Source organism: Carassius gibelio, chromosome A18 (genome assembly GCF_023724105.1).
Source record: "Carassius gibelio isolate Cgi1373 ecotype wild population from Czech Republic chromosome A18, carGib1.2-hapl.c, whole genome shotgun sequence".
Classification (NCBI taxonomy): domain Eukaryota; kingdom Metazoa; phylum Chordata; class Actinopteri; order Cypriniformes; family Cyprinidae; genus Carassius; species Carassius gibelio.
The window spans coordinates 15,609,692-15,626,447 of record NC_068388.1 but is presented as its reverse complement, the minus strand read 5'-3'; the positions used below and the strand labels follow the sequence as shown (position 1 = coordinate 15,626,447).

Sequence of the window (16,756 nt, the reverse complement as noted above, 5' to 3'; positions counted from 1 at the left end):
TTAGCCTGGCTCGCGCGCACTAGCTAAGCTAATGCTAGTTAGCCACAATCAGTGTGACAAGCTGAGCTGCCTTGGCTAATGAGCGCTCGGAGCTGTGGCTGATATAAACAGCCTCCCACGAAACCCGGCTGAGTTACACGCAGCTAAAAAGATTTATCCTTTTTACATTTAAGTAACGTTAGATAAAACTGAAAACTTGAGCTGGTCTGTGTTAACATGCTATTATGAGCTGTAACTGATGTACAGGCCAGCGCGTTTTCATACTGGATATTGGTATTTGTTTTATTTCTAAATATTAAACGACTACCAGTTCATGTTTGCACTGTTTCAAGTGTTCATTATAAAAACTTGAATCGCCCTTTACCGGCGTTTTCTGCTGTTTTGGGTTCGTGTTGCAGGGCTGTTTTCGTGCGCTCTCAAACCACGTGGGAGCGTTTCGCACTTATAAACTATGGTGAGATGTGTATGCTTATGTAGCATGTAATTATTCTGTCTTTACTGATATAATAGCTGATCAATATTTACTTCGCTGATCTTGTGTTTGGAGTTTATTTACAATCTAAAAAGTTATTTTTGATTTTCAAGAATTGCTCAAGACTATAGTGTCCATATATAGTTTAGTACAAGTATAAGTTACACTGTCCATCCCTCAAGCGTCAATTTGTGTTTTTGAGTTTTCTTGAGGATCTAAATTTGATCCTTTGCTGTTTTGATCTTTTGAGTTGCTCATTTTAGTCACGCTTGATAGCCCATATTTTGAGGCCATGTAATAATAAAGTGTAAAATATATCTGACTGCAAAGTGTTAGCTTTTTTACTTTTTATGAATTTATAAAATGTTGATCCTTGTGCAGGAATTGTTACTATTGATAAATGTAAAAAGTATATACACCCTTTTTTTAGAAGTATAATAAAACAAAAACAATATCCTTCAAAAATATGTCTTCAGTATAATGGAGTTTTTATTTTTTTGGTTAATTTGTTTATTGTATTTTACAAAAATAACAGGTTAAGTATACAGAAGAACAGTTAATTTTAAGTAAAATTAAAAAGTCAAAGCCTTCCTTTACTGGATGAATTGAATTTCTAAGGCATTCAGGTAAAGGCGCCATGATGTTGACAAGTTTGGGTGAGGAAGGGCAAAACACACAAGATAAGCTACTTTCAGTGCCCTGTAGTCTGCGATTATAAAATATTCTGCTGCAGAAAAAAAACTATGTGTCGTGCAACATATAATGTTTAATTGCAATTGTAAAGAGTACAGATACGTATTCAAAAGTGTAGTGAAGTAGAGAGTAAAAGTTGCTTATCTTTGATCCTCACTCAGAAAAACTACAGTAAGTAGGCAAGTACAGCAATTAATTACATTTACTCACTTTACACCTCTACTATTTTGTGTGTATACATACATAAACCTACATAACTTGACGAACTATAGTCTATATTGTACTTAAAAAAATATACATTTAATATATAAATATGAATCTTGAAATTGTATAAGATATTTAATAAGGACATAATTATATGTAATATAACCCAACTGGACTGAAATGACCAAATTTGCGCCTATTAATCAGCTTGCCTGATATCACAAATTTTTAGAAATGACTCCCTAACATTTTTGTGTGTTCATTCATTCACAGCATGCAGGGTCAGGAAGTAATGCTTAAATGCACTATACAGGACATCACCTTCCCATGACTCATGTGATTTATCAGAAGCAGCACATCTTTAGTCTCCAGTCACATGCACACACGCGCCTTTAAATGCATCACAAATTGAATTAGTAGCATTTTACTTGCTTAGCATGGGGTATGATGTAATGTGTGTTCTTCGTTGTGCTTTGTGTGTGTGTGTGTGTGTATCTGCAGCTGGATATCATCGGAGAGCCTAAAGATGGTTTATGTTCCTACGAGGGTGCCGTGGTGATCCTAGACGCAGGAGCACAGTATGGGAAAGTGATTGACCGGCGGGTACGAGAGCTGTTGGTCCAGTCTGAGATTCTGCCTTTGGAGACGCCAGCCTTCGCCATCAGAGAGCAGGGTTTCAGGTGAGCCCATCGGTCATAAGATAGATGTAGTAGTAGATGCTGTTTGGTTCTCATGTGCCAGGGAAACCTAATTGAATTACAAAGTAGAAATGTTTGATATGGCTTTGGTAACTGAACTACGATTCTGTGAATCAAACGCCTTCTTTCTTTAAAAGCAGCAGACATCAGAATGATAAACCTTCATTGCTTGTAGTTTTGATCAATTTTTGTTAGTTTGAAATTTTGAATTTGTGGCAAAATAGGAACACACTGCTATTGAGTCGTAAAAAGTTGGAGGTTATGTATTGTGAGGTTTTTTTTGTATGCACTATTGAGGACTGCAAACAGATTTTGTTATTGTACAGTTAAAATCACCCAGCTTCTCTTTTAAGACCTGCAACTATTTAGAAATTTGTAAAGCACTAGTCGATATTGGTTTATTTTGTTAGTTGGTCTGTCCTTGAGAGAACACAGTGTGAGGGCTGTGCATTCCACCTGTGAGGACATAAAAGGAAACAAGGCTGTTGTGTTTTCCTGAAGCTGTGAACATTGAGAGTCGGAATGTGGCTAATAGAAGGAAGGAATAACCCACAAGTTGGAGAGATAAGTGGCTTAGATGATCTGGCCTTTGCATTAAAACTTTCCTAGACTCAATGATTCAACAGACAGACAGACTCTTTCCATTTCTCTCAGCCACTTGAGACATTTGTAATTATGTTTTGGTTAATGTAAATTGGATTATAATGTGTATATTAAATTATTGTCTCCAATGTAAAGGGCCATTATTATATCCGGAGGGCCAAACTCTGTTTATGCTGAAGATGCTCCCTGGTTTGATCCAGCCATATTCACCATCGGAAAACCAGTTCTTGGTATCTGCTATGGAATGCAGGTGAGAAGCGAATTAGCGATGATAATAATTGTTGTTAATAATAATAATAATCATCCTAAATCAGATTTGATAATATTAACTACCAATCACACGTTTGAGGTTGGCATGATTTAAAAAAACAATTGACATAAATGGTCTAATTTAATATATTTTGAAATGTAATTATTTGCTTTCAAAACTGAATTTTCAGCAGCCATTGCCCCAGTCTTCAGTGTCACATTCATAAATAATTTGAATATACTGATTTGGTGCTCAAGAAAGATCTCTTATTATTATTATCAATGTTGAAAACAGTTGTGCTGCTTAAAGTGCCCCTATTATGCCATTTTTAGGGTTCCTAATATTGTTTTGGGACGCTCCTGCAACAGGTTTACATACATGCAAAAAAAACCCCACTTGTTTTCTCATAATAGACATTGAATTTCACTGCGTTTCTCAATGATTCGTACAGGATTAGTATGAAGCAGTTCAAAGAATCATGCTCTCTAAACCTCTCCTTTCCATGAGCTTACTCTGCTCTGGTTGGTCAGATGGCTCAGTCCTTTGTTATTGGTTTTTTGAAACGCCTGAATGACAGCTCCGGAGAGAATGCATTGAGAGAAAAGATGGTATCGATTTTACCTTATAAATTTGAATAGAGTCAGATGGTGAAATGTCTAATTGATCAACCAGAAACTGATTCGCAAGCGCTACTGGAGCAGGATGTTTCTTGGTGGTAAGTGTCACCTTTTTTGTGATTATTGCAGCATCAGTTATAATTTATTTAGGTGCATGTCTGGGAACTATATTAGAATGCCAAGCAAAAGTGAAATCCTTGCTGCCATGAAGTACATGGAGTATGTTTAACGTTTCTGCATTAGTTGAAATGAAACGCCTATTTTTTAAAGATTTGAGTCACTAGAAAATATAAACATAAGTTATTAATCATATAACAGGTCAAGTTTCAGAGGAACAACCTGGTCCAAATAAACTGGGCACTGATCCAACTTTAAAGAGCAAGCATTTTGTGAATTCCCCATTGAACTCCCCGAGATTAGAGAAGCAGTCGTCAGTAAAATGACGGCGACGCAAAAAAATATTGGGGTTGTACTGCTGTGGTATCGTTGAATTAAAGAATGTCAACCACTGACTCTTTGCAGCCTCATCTTTCAGAAGTGTAAATAAAACAAATGTACTTTGACAGCGTATGACACAGAATCTTCCAGACATGATGCTAATCCTATTGAAATTCTACAGTGTTTGAGGGCGGGTCAAGTTATTTTCAGCTGAACAATGTAGAACTTAGGCGGGTATTATGCAAATGTGTTACTCTGTGACGTGTAGCCATCATGGAAGTGGGATTCAAAATCCTGACCACTCGTTTAAGTGCATCAGATTTTTTTTTTTGAGAAACAATAACTTTATTTAACGTGTGAGCACTTTCGGCTTCATAACATTGCAAATACACAAGACATTCACAGACAGCTACATTGCACACTGCACGAAAGGCAATATTCGAAATGGCATAATAGGTGCACTTTAATATTTTACCTGGAAACTGTGGTGCATTTTTTTTTCAGGATTCTTTGAAAATTAGTACATTCAAAAGAACAGCATTTATTTCGTTTTTTTTTTTTGTGTTTACCAGATGATGAATAAAGTTTTTGGAGGCACAGTACACAGGAAGAGTGCGAGGGAGGATGGTGTTTTCAGCATTACGTTGGACAATTCCTGCTCGCTCTTCAGGTAAAAGTCCCTTTTATTATATCAGATAGTACAATGTTTTTTTCTTTTCCTTTATTATGTCAGTTTTTTTCACGTGTAAAGATTTTTAAAGTAGTTAATTGTTTTCTTGAGATGAAACCCTTTTGCGTGTTTCTAGGGGGCTGCAAAAGGAGGAGAATGTTCTGTTGACACACGGAGACAGTGTTGACAAAGTAGCAGATGGTTTCAAAGTTGTTGCACAGTCGGGAAACATTGCTGCTGGTGAGTAGGCGAGCCTGAAGAATATTTCCTAGACAATCGCTGCATCAGAAACAAAAAAAAGTGTTTCTGATGCTGGGTTCTTTGTCATGGCTCTGGGTGTTTGTGGTTTAACACATTTCCCGTCTTCATCTCTGTCTTAGCCATTGCTAATGAGCAGAAGAAACTTTACGGCACTCAGTTTCATCCAGAGGTCGATCTGACTGAGAGGGGGATGGACATGCTACGCAACTTCCTGTTTGAGATTGCTGGCTGTAGCAGCAACTTTACAGTACAGAACCGTCAGCTGAACTGCATCAGTGAGATCAAAGAGAAGGTGGACAAATCCAAAGTTCTGGTGAGTACCGTAAACCCCGTCAACCTGCCGTTTAAAACGATCAAAGGATACAAAATAACTAAATTCAAATTTGAATAAAAACAGAAAATATATAACTAAAAGCTTATACAAAATGTTCAAAACCATTCCTTTAATGGCACATAATACTAAAATAGAGTTATTATAGTGGCACATCATTCTCTAATTATAATAATTAAGTGACTGCTATTTAGTGAAGCTTTAATTGGTTAGCATGTGCATGCATGTGTGTGGTGGATGTTACTGTTATTGTGGGCTCAATGAAATATCAATCTTCCTCCATCTATGATGAGCCTTTTGTTTGGTTGAAGGCACATTTGTGATTATTGCCATAATACTCTAATTTATCTTATGCTTATTAAATGCTGTTGCTTCTGGCATTGCTTTGGTGGGACGTGTGAGTGGGCAACTAATTAAAAATGCCAATTAGTAAGTGCTCTTTCCTAAAGCAAGGTGATTTCCTCCCTGAGCTTCTGCAAAGTGGGTCTTCTTTCTAGAGCATGAACCGAGCATTATATTGGATTTTTAATCTATTAATAAGCCCAATATTATAGTAATATTATCTGTGTATTTCCCCCAAATGTATCTGTGGTGTGGTGTCCGGATCTCATGTGTGTGTTTATGTGTGCGCAGGTGTTATTGAGTGGTGGTGTAGATTCCACCGTGTGCACAGCCCTGCTGAATAAAGCCCTAAATCAGGAGCAAGTGATTGCTGTTCACATCGACAACGGCTTCATGAGAAAGCGAGAGAGTCAGAGTGTTGAGGAAGCATTGACTAAACTCGGCATCAAACTCAAAGGTAACATTCAGAAGGATCCTTTTGGTACTCTGCTCACTGAGTTCTTTCTTTCTTTTTTTCTTTCTTTCTTTCTTTCTTTCTTTCTTTCTTTCTTTCTTTCTTTCTTTCTTTCTTTCTTTCTTTCTTTCTCTTTCTTTCTTTCAATAATGTTTATGTATGCATTATCATTTGTTTCCAAAGGGATAGTTTCACCCAACAATCAGAATTTGCCATCAATTTACTCAGCCTCATGCCATTTAATATGTGGGTTACTTTTAACTGAAACCATGGTCTTTGGTTATTCATAAAATGCAAGTCAACAGCTACCATCACTTTGAGAGTCAAAAAAAAATGTCCGGCAACACAAAAGTAATACCTGTGGCTCCTGATGCTATATGGAAGTGAAACAATCGATCTGTGCAAGAAACTTTATTGAAATCTATAACATTATTATTATCTGTAATCCACAGGAAGTCAGAGTTTTCTCTACAAACTGGTTCTTTCAGATACTGTATTTTCCGGACTATAAGTCACACTTTTTTTTTCACAGTTTGGCTGTTCCTGCGACTTATAGTCAGGTGCGACTTATTTATCAAAATTAATTTGACATGGACCAAGAGAAATGAACTAAGAGACATGAACCAAGAGAAAACATTACCGTCTCCAGTCGCGAGAGGGCGCTCTATGATGCTCAGTGCTCTGTAGTCTACACTGTAGACATAGAGCGCCCTCTCGTGGCTGTAGACGGTAATGTTTTCTCTTGGATCTTGGTTCTAAATAAATGCGACTTATAGTCCAGTGCAACTTATATATGTTTTTCTCCTAATCATGACGTATTTTTGGAGTGATGCGACTTATACTCAGGTGTGACTTATAGTCCGAAAAGTACGATGCATTGATTCAAATGATGCAATGTATCTGCAAGTATATCAATAAAACACCCAATAATGATGTAGAAATGTTGATGTTTTTACATTTCTAAAGTATAATAAGTAACTTTTACATACCACAAAAAAACGTTGATTTTGCCCCTTCATTCAAGTGCTCGGTTCAGGCATGCTCTGTTCAGTTTGCTGTTGGAGTAACTGGAGTGCTCAATAAGTTAGAAAAGCTGGAATATTGGCCCATTTCAAGTTGCAGTGAATGTAGGGAGTAAGTTTTGATCAAATTATCTGTATTGTATTAAGCGCTAAATAAATAAAGGTGAAAATAAAGCGCTAAATAAATAAATCAACCTGTTTTTAGACTGTTCAGTCCAATTTGTTGAATTATTTCACCCAGGTCACTGAAAATAACCAGTTCAGAAGAATGTTTCTTTTTGTGAATCAGATATCACTTCGGACCATGTGCCTGAGGCTATGGATTACAGATAATGTTGTAAATAATGTTCAACGTCTTGCACGGACCAATAGTTTCGTCTCATAAAAACATCTATATATCATCAGGTGCCACAGGTATACATTTTGCGTTGCCTGATATACCTTTTTTCTCTCAGTGATGGTAGCCATTGGCTTGCATTTTATGAACCATAAAGGACCGTGGTTTCTGTTAAAACTCTTATTTACTGTTCTACTGAAGAAAACAAGTCACCTACATCTCAGATGGCCTGAACGTGAGTCAATTAACAGCAATTTTTCATTTCTGTCTGAACTATCCCATTCAAGTTTATGTAACTTTATATACTGTGTCAATAACAAGATTAAAACACATCAATGTTGAGAGTAAAATGTCACTGTCCCTGCTTTACAGTGGTAAACGCAGCGCACACCTTTTACAACGGCACAACAACCCTTCCAATATCAGAAGAGGACCGCACACCCAGAAAACGCATCAGCAAAACGCTTAACATGACCACCAATCCAGAAGAGAAACGGAAAATCATTGGAGATACTTTTGTAAAAGTATGTAGCTCTAGTTTTTAGATGACTGTGCCCACACCCTGTTTTGACCAGTAACTGAACTGATGATGTCATTATTATCATGGTCCTGTAATGATGTTAGTGAGGGGAACTAAAGACTTCAGCATTGATTCGCCTAAATGTCTCGTGGACACATCAAACTAGACTTAGCCTGTGGAATAAACCTATTATGAAGCATTAAAGTCTCTGAGAATGTGTAGCAGATAATGGACTATAGTATGAAGCAGAACAGTTAGGCTCTAATTTGCTGTCTTTCTTAGGTTGCAAATGAAGTGATTGGAGAGATGAATCTGAAGCCAGAGGATGTGTTCTTGGCGCAAGGCACGCTCCGGCCAGATCTTATTGAGAGCGCATCTCACCTGGCCAGCGGGAAGGCGGAAGTTATCAAAACACACCACAACGACACAGAACTCATTCGCAAACTCAGAGACGAGGTAAAGATTAACATCAACCAAGTTTGTGTGTTGAGTCATAGTTCCAGCATGGTTGATGCAGGTTTGAGTCCTGCTTGCAACATGTCCTAACCTGTCATTATAGCCCCATAACTTTTTACTGTATCTATAAAAAAAAATTTTATGCACCTTAACAGATTCTTTTGTCAGCGTTGGTAAGCTCAAGCAGGGAAAGTTGTTTTATAATAGATTTGGCTGTAGTATATTTATGGCCTCCTGCAGTGTGCTAGAATAGAGGCACACGATAGGGAGTCTCTTCAAGTTAGACAAACTCCATTATGGTTTGATCCTAACAGTTGTTTGCTGGTTCTTTTGAATGCCTTGCCCTTCAGGGTAAAGTAATCGAACCATTGAAGGACTTCCATAAGGACGAGGTGAGAGCACTAGGTCGAGAGCTGGGGCTCCCTGAAGAGATCGTCTCCCGACATCCCTTTCCTGGTAAGACCATCAGAAACATTCAAATCTCGGTTTCTGCTTAAAGTTTTTGTTCGGTTGACTTTCACTAATAATTAGTTCAAATAAATGGCATGAGTTTTTGGGTAGTATATTTTATGCGTCCCTTCTGCAAATTTGCTATTAACTGTTAAAGTTATAGTGAACCTATATTTGAACCACTCTGTGTTATATTTCACCATATTATATTTTTATGCAGCCTTGATAAGACTTTTTTTTTTTTTTTTACAGACCACTTTTGAACAGTAGTGTATTTTTTTTTAAATGTGTGATGCACATGTGTATATTAATGAGTTCTTTGTGTGGCCTTTGCTGAAACTGTGTGTAATGTGTTTTGTAGGTCCAGGCCTTGCCATCAGAGTGATTTGTGCTGATGAGCCTTACATCTGTAAAGACTTCGCTGAGACCAACAACATCCTGAAAATCATCACAGACTTCTCTGCCAGTGTCAAAAAGGTGTGTGTGTGCGTGCAAAATTAAACATATTTCTTGGCTGAATTATTGACACTGACCTTAAATATTTGATCTTCAACTTAAAAATCTATAAGTTTGCTGATTAAGTTGAAAGAGGATACTTGAAAGCACACAGTCATTCCAGATTCCCCTCTGGGTTATATATGACATGCTATAAAATCTCAATCTTCTGATGTCGATCCATTCAGCCACACACCCTTCTTCAGAGAGTGAAGTCATGCATATCAGACGAGGAGGAAGAGAAACTGATGCAGATCACCAGCCTTCATTCACTGAATGCCTTTCTGCTGCCAATTAAAACTGTCGGTGTCCAGGTAAGCACTGTCATATGTCATTACTTTCACATCACATTCAGGAATATTTATAATGTGAGCATAAGAAACTCACAGTATTTGTTTTGGGTTTGTTGCAATGGCCATTATGTCAGCCACCTTGGTCTTATGCTGACAGATAGTTATCAGTTTCAGACACCATTGGAGAAATGCACTCAGTAGTCAGCCCTAATTAATTTATTCCACATCCAAAAGTAAGTAAAGTTTATTTATAGAGCGCTTTTCACAGATAGAATCACAAAGTGGGCGTTCCACAGTCTAGGGGCTACAGCCTCAAAGGACAGCTCAAAGTGTCCAGTAACATAGTTACTATGATAAAGTGAGTAGTATTTGGAATGTCATGTGAGCTCAAGTTATTGGCCCCCATAAGGCAGCCCTTTCAGTGTAAAATAAAATGTATTTTATTAGGTTACTATGTACCTCAATTCTTAATTTATCAAGAGTACATGATTTTTAACATATTTCTTATAAGGCATAATGGGAGTGGTTGGGAAACCTGTTTGGAAACCAGTAATTACCAGCTATGCATTCTTTCCCCTCAGCTGCCATTTTAATTATTGTTAGTGTCAGTGTTATGATCTAAAACTATTAAAGATGTCATAACACACACAGTTTCTCCAAATCTCATGTTAATCTTGAGTACCTATAGAGTCATATCACAGAAGAGTCTTTAGTTTTATCAGAGAGGTACTGCTTTATGCTTGTGGGCATTATAACCAATCACACCAATCAGTGATTGTGTTGAGTTTATAAATGCAATAAATGCAATACTAATATATAATTACTGGGACTGTTCATTTGTTTGAAGTGCAATTTATATGGTCTCAAATGAAAACCTATTTAGTCTGGAACACAGAACAACCTGTCTCACTGCGTTGCACCAATCATGTGGTGATATTTTCCTGTGTCTAAATTTTTGTGGTTATCCCTTCGACCCTGCAGTTCCATTGAAACACACACTGGGTTGCTTATTCCCTCTCTATTGCTTTGTTTCATTTGATGTTATTTGGGAAATGAAAATGTGAAAGAGCAGTACTTTCTACAGAGTGATGGTTCTCTGCTGCTGTGTGTGGGTCTTGTTGTTTAGTTTTCAGTCATAATGCCAGAGAGGCTGCTTTTCTTCTGTGAGATGAAGCCATAAGATAGAACATGTCCAGACAGGGACACTCAGAGTCTCGCCACATTGGTTGATGATGCATGTCTGGGTGTTCCTTTTCCTCTGTGCTAAAATTACTGTGGTCTCTAGACTGAGCTGGGACATGCTGACACGCAGGAGGGCAAAAGGTCTTAAATACTGTGCACTGTATTTATGCATATGGTTAAGATCTGTTGTTTTTAATGGTTGATTGTTTAACAGTTGACGTCTTCTCCACTGTAAGAATGTTTAAAATGAATCTTTAGATGCAGTTGGAAGGTTGAATATGTTCTAATTCTGATTCCATACGATCTGTCTGTACAGGGTGACTCCCGGTCATACAGTTATGTTTGTGGGGTGAGCAGTAAAGAGGCCCCTCACTGGGATTCGTTGATGTTCCTGGCCAGACTCATCCCTCGGATCTGTCACTCCATCAACAGGTAACATCATCAGGTTGACTTTTTGCTCTTTTCACAACAACCATGCGAGGAACTATAGGATTATTCACTGATAAACATCCCCGTTAGACAGACACTCTCAAACCTCTTGTGCTTGTTTAATTAAAAATTATTTATTTAGACGCTTTGCATCAGGTTTGATGTCAGTGATCGATGCTAAATGCTATAGCAAATTAGATTTGAGAGCTGTGGCAAAGAGGACTTACTAGGGATTTATGCTATGACTAATTTCACTGCCGTATAAACAGAAATTTCAAGGAGGCATTATTGAAACTAATAGTTCCTTTACAAATATATGCTGTTCTTTTGAATATTCTATTCATCAAAAGCCCCTTTCTCACTGCACGTCGGACCCGGAAAAATTGGCAGAACATTTGCCGGGTCGCTTTCTGTGTGAACGCAAACACGTCCTGGGATTGATCCCGGGCCGGGGACATAGTAACATTGCCGGGTTCAGTCCCTGAACATGTGCTGTGCGAACAAAAGCCAGAACTAATGCCGTAATGGGTGTGTCGTAGTGATAACGCATGTGTTTTGAAGACAAATCGCTGTTTGCGATGAAAAAAATGTGCAAACTGTAACGAAGCAGAGATCAGTTAGGTCCTCACTTTCCATGCTGACGCTGAGATCATTCGCCAACTTAAGTGAAAGTTAGCATGCCTAGCGTTTTCGACTCATACATTACACATCACAGCCTGATATCACGTGTCTTTTCGGGACCTTTACGGGTTGTGTGTGAACGCACGTACATATTCTGGGTAATCACTGGCAGTGAAAGGGGTAAAATCTAGTGACCTTGGAACAATTGCCGGGACACATTACCCGTGTATTTTCCTGGGATCACAGTGTGAAAGGGGCTAAAGACTGTAAAAAAAAAAAATGTATCATGGTTTCCACAAAAAATATTAAACCGCACAACTGTTTTATTAAAATAGAAAATGTTTCTTCAGCTCCAAATCAGCATATTTAATTGAGTTCTGAAGAATCATCGGGCACTGAAGACGGGTGTAATGGCTGCTGAAAATTCAGCTTTGCCGTCACAGGAATAAATTAAATTTTACAGGGGACATCGGATTAAAAAAAAAAATGTAATCCCCACAAATCATAAGCACTTTCTCAGAACAAGCCGTTCACATGATCTGGGCAAAGTGACATGACTTTGCATAGGCCCCTCCCACAACTATTGACTGACACTGCCGTTTTAGCATAGACCTGCCCTGAGTGAGCTGTAAGCAGTCCAACATTGTTTAGATATCGCAGCAGGTAGACAAGAATATATCCTAAATTCATTTATGACTGCGCGCACACAAAAAAAAGTGTTGTTTTACATGACCGCTGAGGAATTTTAATCAAAATATGTTGCAGACAGTTTGTGAAGACCTGAAGAATTATACAAATTTGTGGAAAATGGGCATCCGATGTCTCCTTTAAATATATTTTTGGTAAAAAATGTCAAAATGTAAAAATCTTTGCGACCCCAAACTTTTAAACCGTATAAAATACTTATTGTGGTGTCATGTAGTCCTTAAATATGTGTCTTTTTTGGTCTCTAATGTAAATAATTGCTTGTTCATCTCCTCCTTTTCAGAGTTGTTTACGTTTTCGGATCGCACGTAAAGGAGCCGCCCACTGACATCACGCCCACCTTCCTGACCACTGGTGTACTCAGCACACTAAGACAGGCAGACTTTGTAGCACACTCCATTTTAAGAGAGTCCGGTAAGAGCTGGCCGCCTCCACTGTCTGCTTCATTATTGTCTTAACCTTTATGTGTGTAAACACTCCCACCACAGCTATGGCTACTGCGAGAGCAGTGTAAACACTTTCACCACACACACACACACACACACACACACACACACACACACACATGTCTCTGAGGGGAAAATCTGCTTGGTTGGACAACATTAGTCAAATGTTAGCAAATGTACTGTTGTAAGACTTTTTAACAGTTTTGAATGTTTTGACAGAACCTACAGTAAAGATAATAAAGAATAGGCTATCTACAAATAAAGGAATAATACTATGTATCAAATTCATCATTACAATGATTTTATTTAAATTTTTGAGCAAATGAATCTCACTTAAAATGTGACTTAAGTGAGAGTTTGTAACAATAATTGTACAAAAGATAAAAGAAGCTACTGTTAATCAGCACTTCCTGCTGACTGGGGTGTTAGAAGGCTATTCACACAAAGAATTACAACAATATTAGCGTCTAAACCAGTTGATTATATCAGTCTGTTTATTCTAAAAGTTATTAAATGCGCGACAGGGTTTCCTATACATTGACTGATTGTATTTGTGGCGGGGTGCCACAATATCAAAACTGACAGCCACAAATATATTTTCCAAAAAGCTTTGACTTCATTAAATAAACATGAATAAACATTAACACCTCTATCTCTCCCTCACTAAATAGTTAGTTTTTTAAATCGTTTTAGATCATAACACTGACACTTACAACAACTAAAATGGCAGCTGAGGGGAAAAATGCATAGCTGTTAATTACTTGTACTCCCATTTTGCCTTATAAGAAATATGTTAAAAATAGTTTTTTTATTTTTATTTTTTTATTTTCTTTTTTTTTACTTTGGAGATGATTGGGCACCAGCGACTTTTTGGTTACCCATATTCTTCGATAAAAAATATAACATTCTTATTTAATCTGCTTAATATTCTTTTTTTTTATTTTTTTATTTTTTATTTTTTTATTTTTTTTTACTGAATCCAAAAACCTCCCACACTCACTTTTTTCTATGTGTGGGCGACTACTATATTGTCACCAATCACAACAGACTGGCAGAGTAGGCTCACGGAAAGGAGGGGTTTGGAGAAACCGAATCTTAGAAATGCTTTGAACGATTCGTTTGAGAATCGTTGGAAAATGAGGTGTTCTCTTTCATCATCTCGTGTTCGAGATCCACCTATGGGAAGGGCATCCGTACCTGACCTCTGCAGAAGCATCCAATTGCACCAAGTCTGGCTAGACAGACAGAAGCGCGCAGCCAATGCCAGGTAAGGGCCCGCCCCCTTACCTAGGGGTATAATAATGGCTGCAGCGCTGCTTTTCCCCAGTTGAAGAATCAGAATCAGAATCAGAATGAGCTTTATTGCCAGGTATGTACACATACGAGGAATTTGTTTTCGTGACAGAAGCTCCGCAGTACAACAGAATGACAGCGACAGAACATAAAACACATAATAAAGAATAAAAAATACAAATAAGTAGAGAGTGAATAACAATATACAAATGACAATTGTAGGCAAGTATATTACAAAATGAAGTTATGTATGTACATATATATTGTGTGCAAAATTTAAGTGTATACTAAGTATGTGTGTTAGATAAATAAAGTGTGTGTGTATATAAATATAAGTGTAGTGTGTCCGCCGTTATTATAAGCTGTTCATAAGATGGATTGCCTGAGGGAAGAAACTGGTCCTGTGTCTGGTCGTTCTAGTGCTCAGTGCTCTGTAGCGTCGACCAGATGGCAACAGTTCAAAGAGGGAGTGTGCTGGATGTGAGGGGTCCAGAGTGATTTTGACAGCCCTTTTTCTCACTCTGGATAAGTACAGTTCTTGAATAGATGGGAGGGTTGAACCGATGATTCGCTCAGCAGTCCGGACTACCCTCTGTAGTCTTCTGAGGTCAGATTTAGAAGCTGAGCTGAACCAGACAGTTACTGAAGTGCAGAGGATGGATTCAATGATGGTGGAGTAGAACTGTTTCAGCAGCTCCTGTGGCAGGTTAAACTTCCTCAGCTGGCGGAGAAAGTACAACCTCTGCTGGGCCTTTTTCACAATGGAGTCAATGTGAATGTCCCACTTCAGATCCTGAGAGATAGAGGTGCCCAGGAACCTGAATGACTCCACTGCAGTCACAGTGCTGTTCATGATGGTGAGTGGGGGGAGTGCAGGGGGGTCTCTCCTGAAGTCCACGATCATCTCCACTGTTTTGAGGGTGTTAAGCTCCAGGTTGTTGAGACTGCACCAGACAGCCAGCTCTTTTACCTCCTGTCTGTAAGCAGACTCGTCACCGTCCTGAATGAGGCCGATGAGTGTGGTGTCATCTGCAAACTTCAGGAGCTTGACAGAGGGGTCCTTAGACGTGCAATCATTAGTGTACAGGGAGAAGAGCAGTGGGGAGAGAACACAGCCCTGGGGAGCTCCGGTGTTGATTGTACGGGTGCTGGATGTGTATTTTCCCAGCCTCACTAGCTGCTGCCTGTCTGTCAGGAAGCTGTTGATCCACTGACAGACGGAGGTGGGCACGGAGAGCTGATTTAGTTTGGGCAGGAGGAGGTTTGGGATGATCGTGTTGAAGGCCGAGCTGAAGTCCACAAACAGGATCCTCACATAAGTCCCCGGTCTGTCTAGGTGTTGCAGAACATAATGCAGTCCAATGTTTACTGCATCGTCCACAGACCTGTTTGCTCTGTAGGCAAACTGAAGAGGATCCAGCAAGGGCCCAGTGATGTCCTTCAGGTGGCCCAGCACCAGTTTTTCAAATGACTTCATGACTACAGACGTTAGAGCCACAGGCCTGTAGTCATTTAGTCCTGTAATTTTGGGTTTCTTAGGGATGGGGATGATGGTGGAACGTTTGAGGCATGAAGGGACTTCGCACAGCTCCAGCGATCTGTTGAAGATCTGTGTGAAGATGGGGGCCAGCTGGTCAGCACAGGATTTCAGACAGGCTGGTGTAACACAATCTGGGCCTGGTGCTTTTTTCCTTTTCTGCTTCCGGAAGACCTGGCGCACCGCATCCTCGCTGATCTGAATTGCAGGTGTGGGGGAGAGGGGGGATGCAGGAGGTGAGAATGGTGAGAGTGCTTGATTGGAGAGGTGTTCAGGATGGGTTGCAGGAGCTGTTAATGGTGTGAACGGTAGTTTGGAGAGGCATTCAGGGCTGGTTGCAGGAGTTGTGAAGGGTGTGAATGGTTGTTGGGGGAGGCGTTCAGGGCAGGTGATGGGTGTTCTTTCAAACCTGCAGTAAAACTCGTTCAGATCGTCTGCCAGTCGTTGATTCTCTACGGTGCTGGGGGGTGGTGTCTTGTAATTGGTGATCTTCTTTAGACTTTTCCACACTGATGCGGAGTCGTTGGAAGTGAACTGAGTCCTTATTTTTTCAGAATAATTCCTCTTTGCCACTTTGATCTCCTTTTCCAATGTGTATTTAGCCTGTTTATACAAGACATTGTCCCCCTTCACGTAAGCATCTTCTTTGGCCTGACGGAGCTGTCTGAGTTTTGCAGTGAACCACGGTTTGTCATTATTGTAAATTAGTTGAGTCTTTGTAGGAATACACATATCCTCACAGAAACTGATATATGATGTTACGGTCTCTGTGAGTTCATCCAGATCGGTGGCAGCAGCTTCAAAAACACTCCAATCAGTGAGGTCAAAACAAGATTGTAAATCCTGCTCTGCTTCATTAGTCCATCTTTTTACAGTCCTTGATACAGGTTTAGCTGATTTTAGTTTCTGCCTGTAGGACGGTATTAGATGAACCAGA

General features: G+C 39.1%; 1 protein-coding gene across 1 annotated transcript in view; it reads left to right on the top strand.

The window, feature by feature from the left end:
* Window positions 1–16,756, top strand: part of LOC127934355 (GMP synthase [glutamine-hydrolyzing]-like) — a 28,010-nt gene that overhangs the window by 522 nt on the left and 10,732 nt on the right. Inside the window, exons 2-14 of the mRNA XM_052531680.1 lie at window positions 1,871–2,049; window positions 2,806–2,920; window positions 4,548–4,645; window positions 4,782–4,885; window positions 5,026–5,219; window positions 5,871–6,036; window positions 7,765–7,916; window positions 8,195–8,368; window positions 8,719–8,824; window positions 9,180–9,295; window positions 9,502–9,627; window positions 11,105–11,220; window positions 12,827–12,957. Of these exons, the coding sequence (XP_052387640.1) occupies window positions 1,871–2,049; window positions 2,806–2,920; window positions 4,548–4,645; window positions 4,782–4,885; window positions 5,026–5,219; window positions 5,871–6,036; window positions 7,765–7,916; window positions 8,195–8,368; window positions 8,719–8,824; window positions 9,180–9,295; window positions 9,502–9,627; window positions 11,105–11,220; window positions 12,827–12,957 (1,777 nt within the window). The remainder of the gene's footprint in view (window positions 1–1,870; window positions 2,050–2,805; window positions 2,921–4,547; window positions 4,646–4,781; window positions 4,886–5,025; window positions 5,220–5,870; window positions 6,037–7,764; window positions 7,917–8,194; window positions 8,369–8,718; window positions 8,825–9,179; window positions 9,296–9,501; window positions 9,628–11,104; window positions 11,221–12,826; window positions 12,958–16,756) is intronic.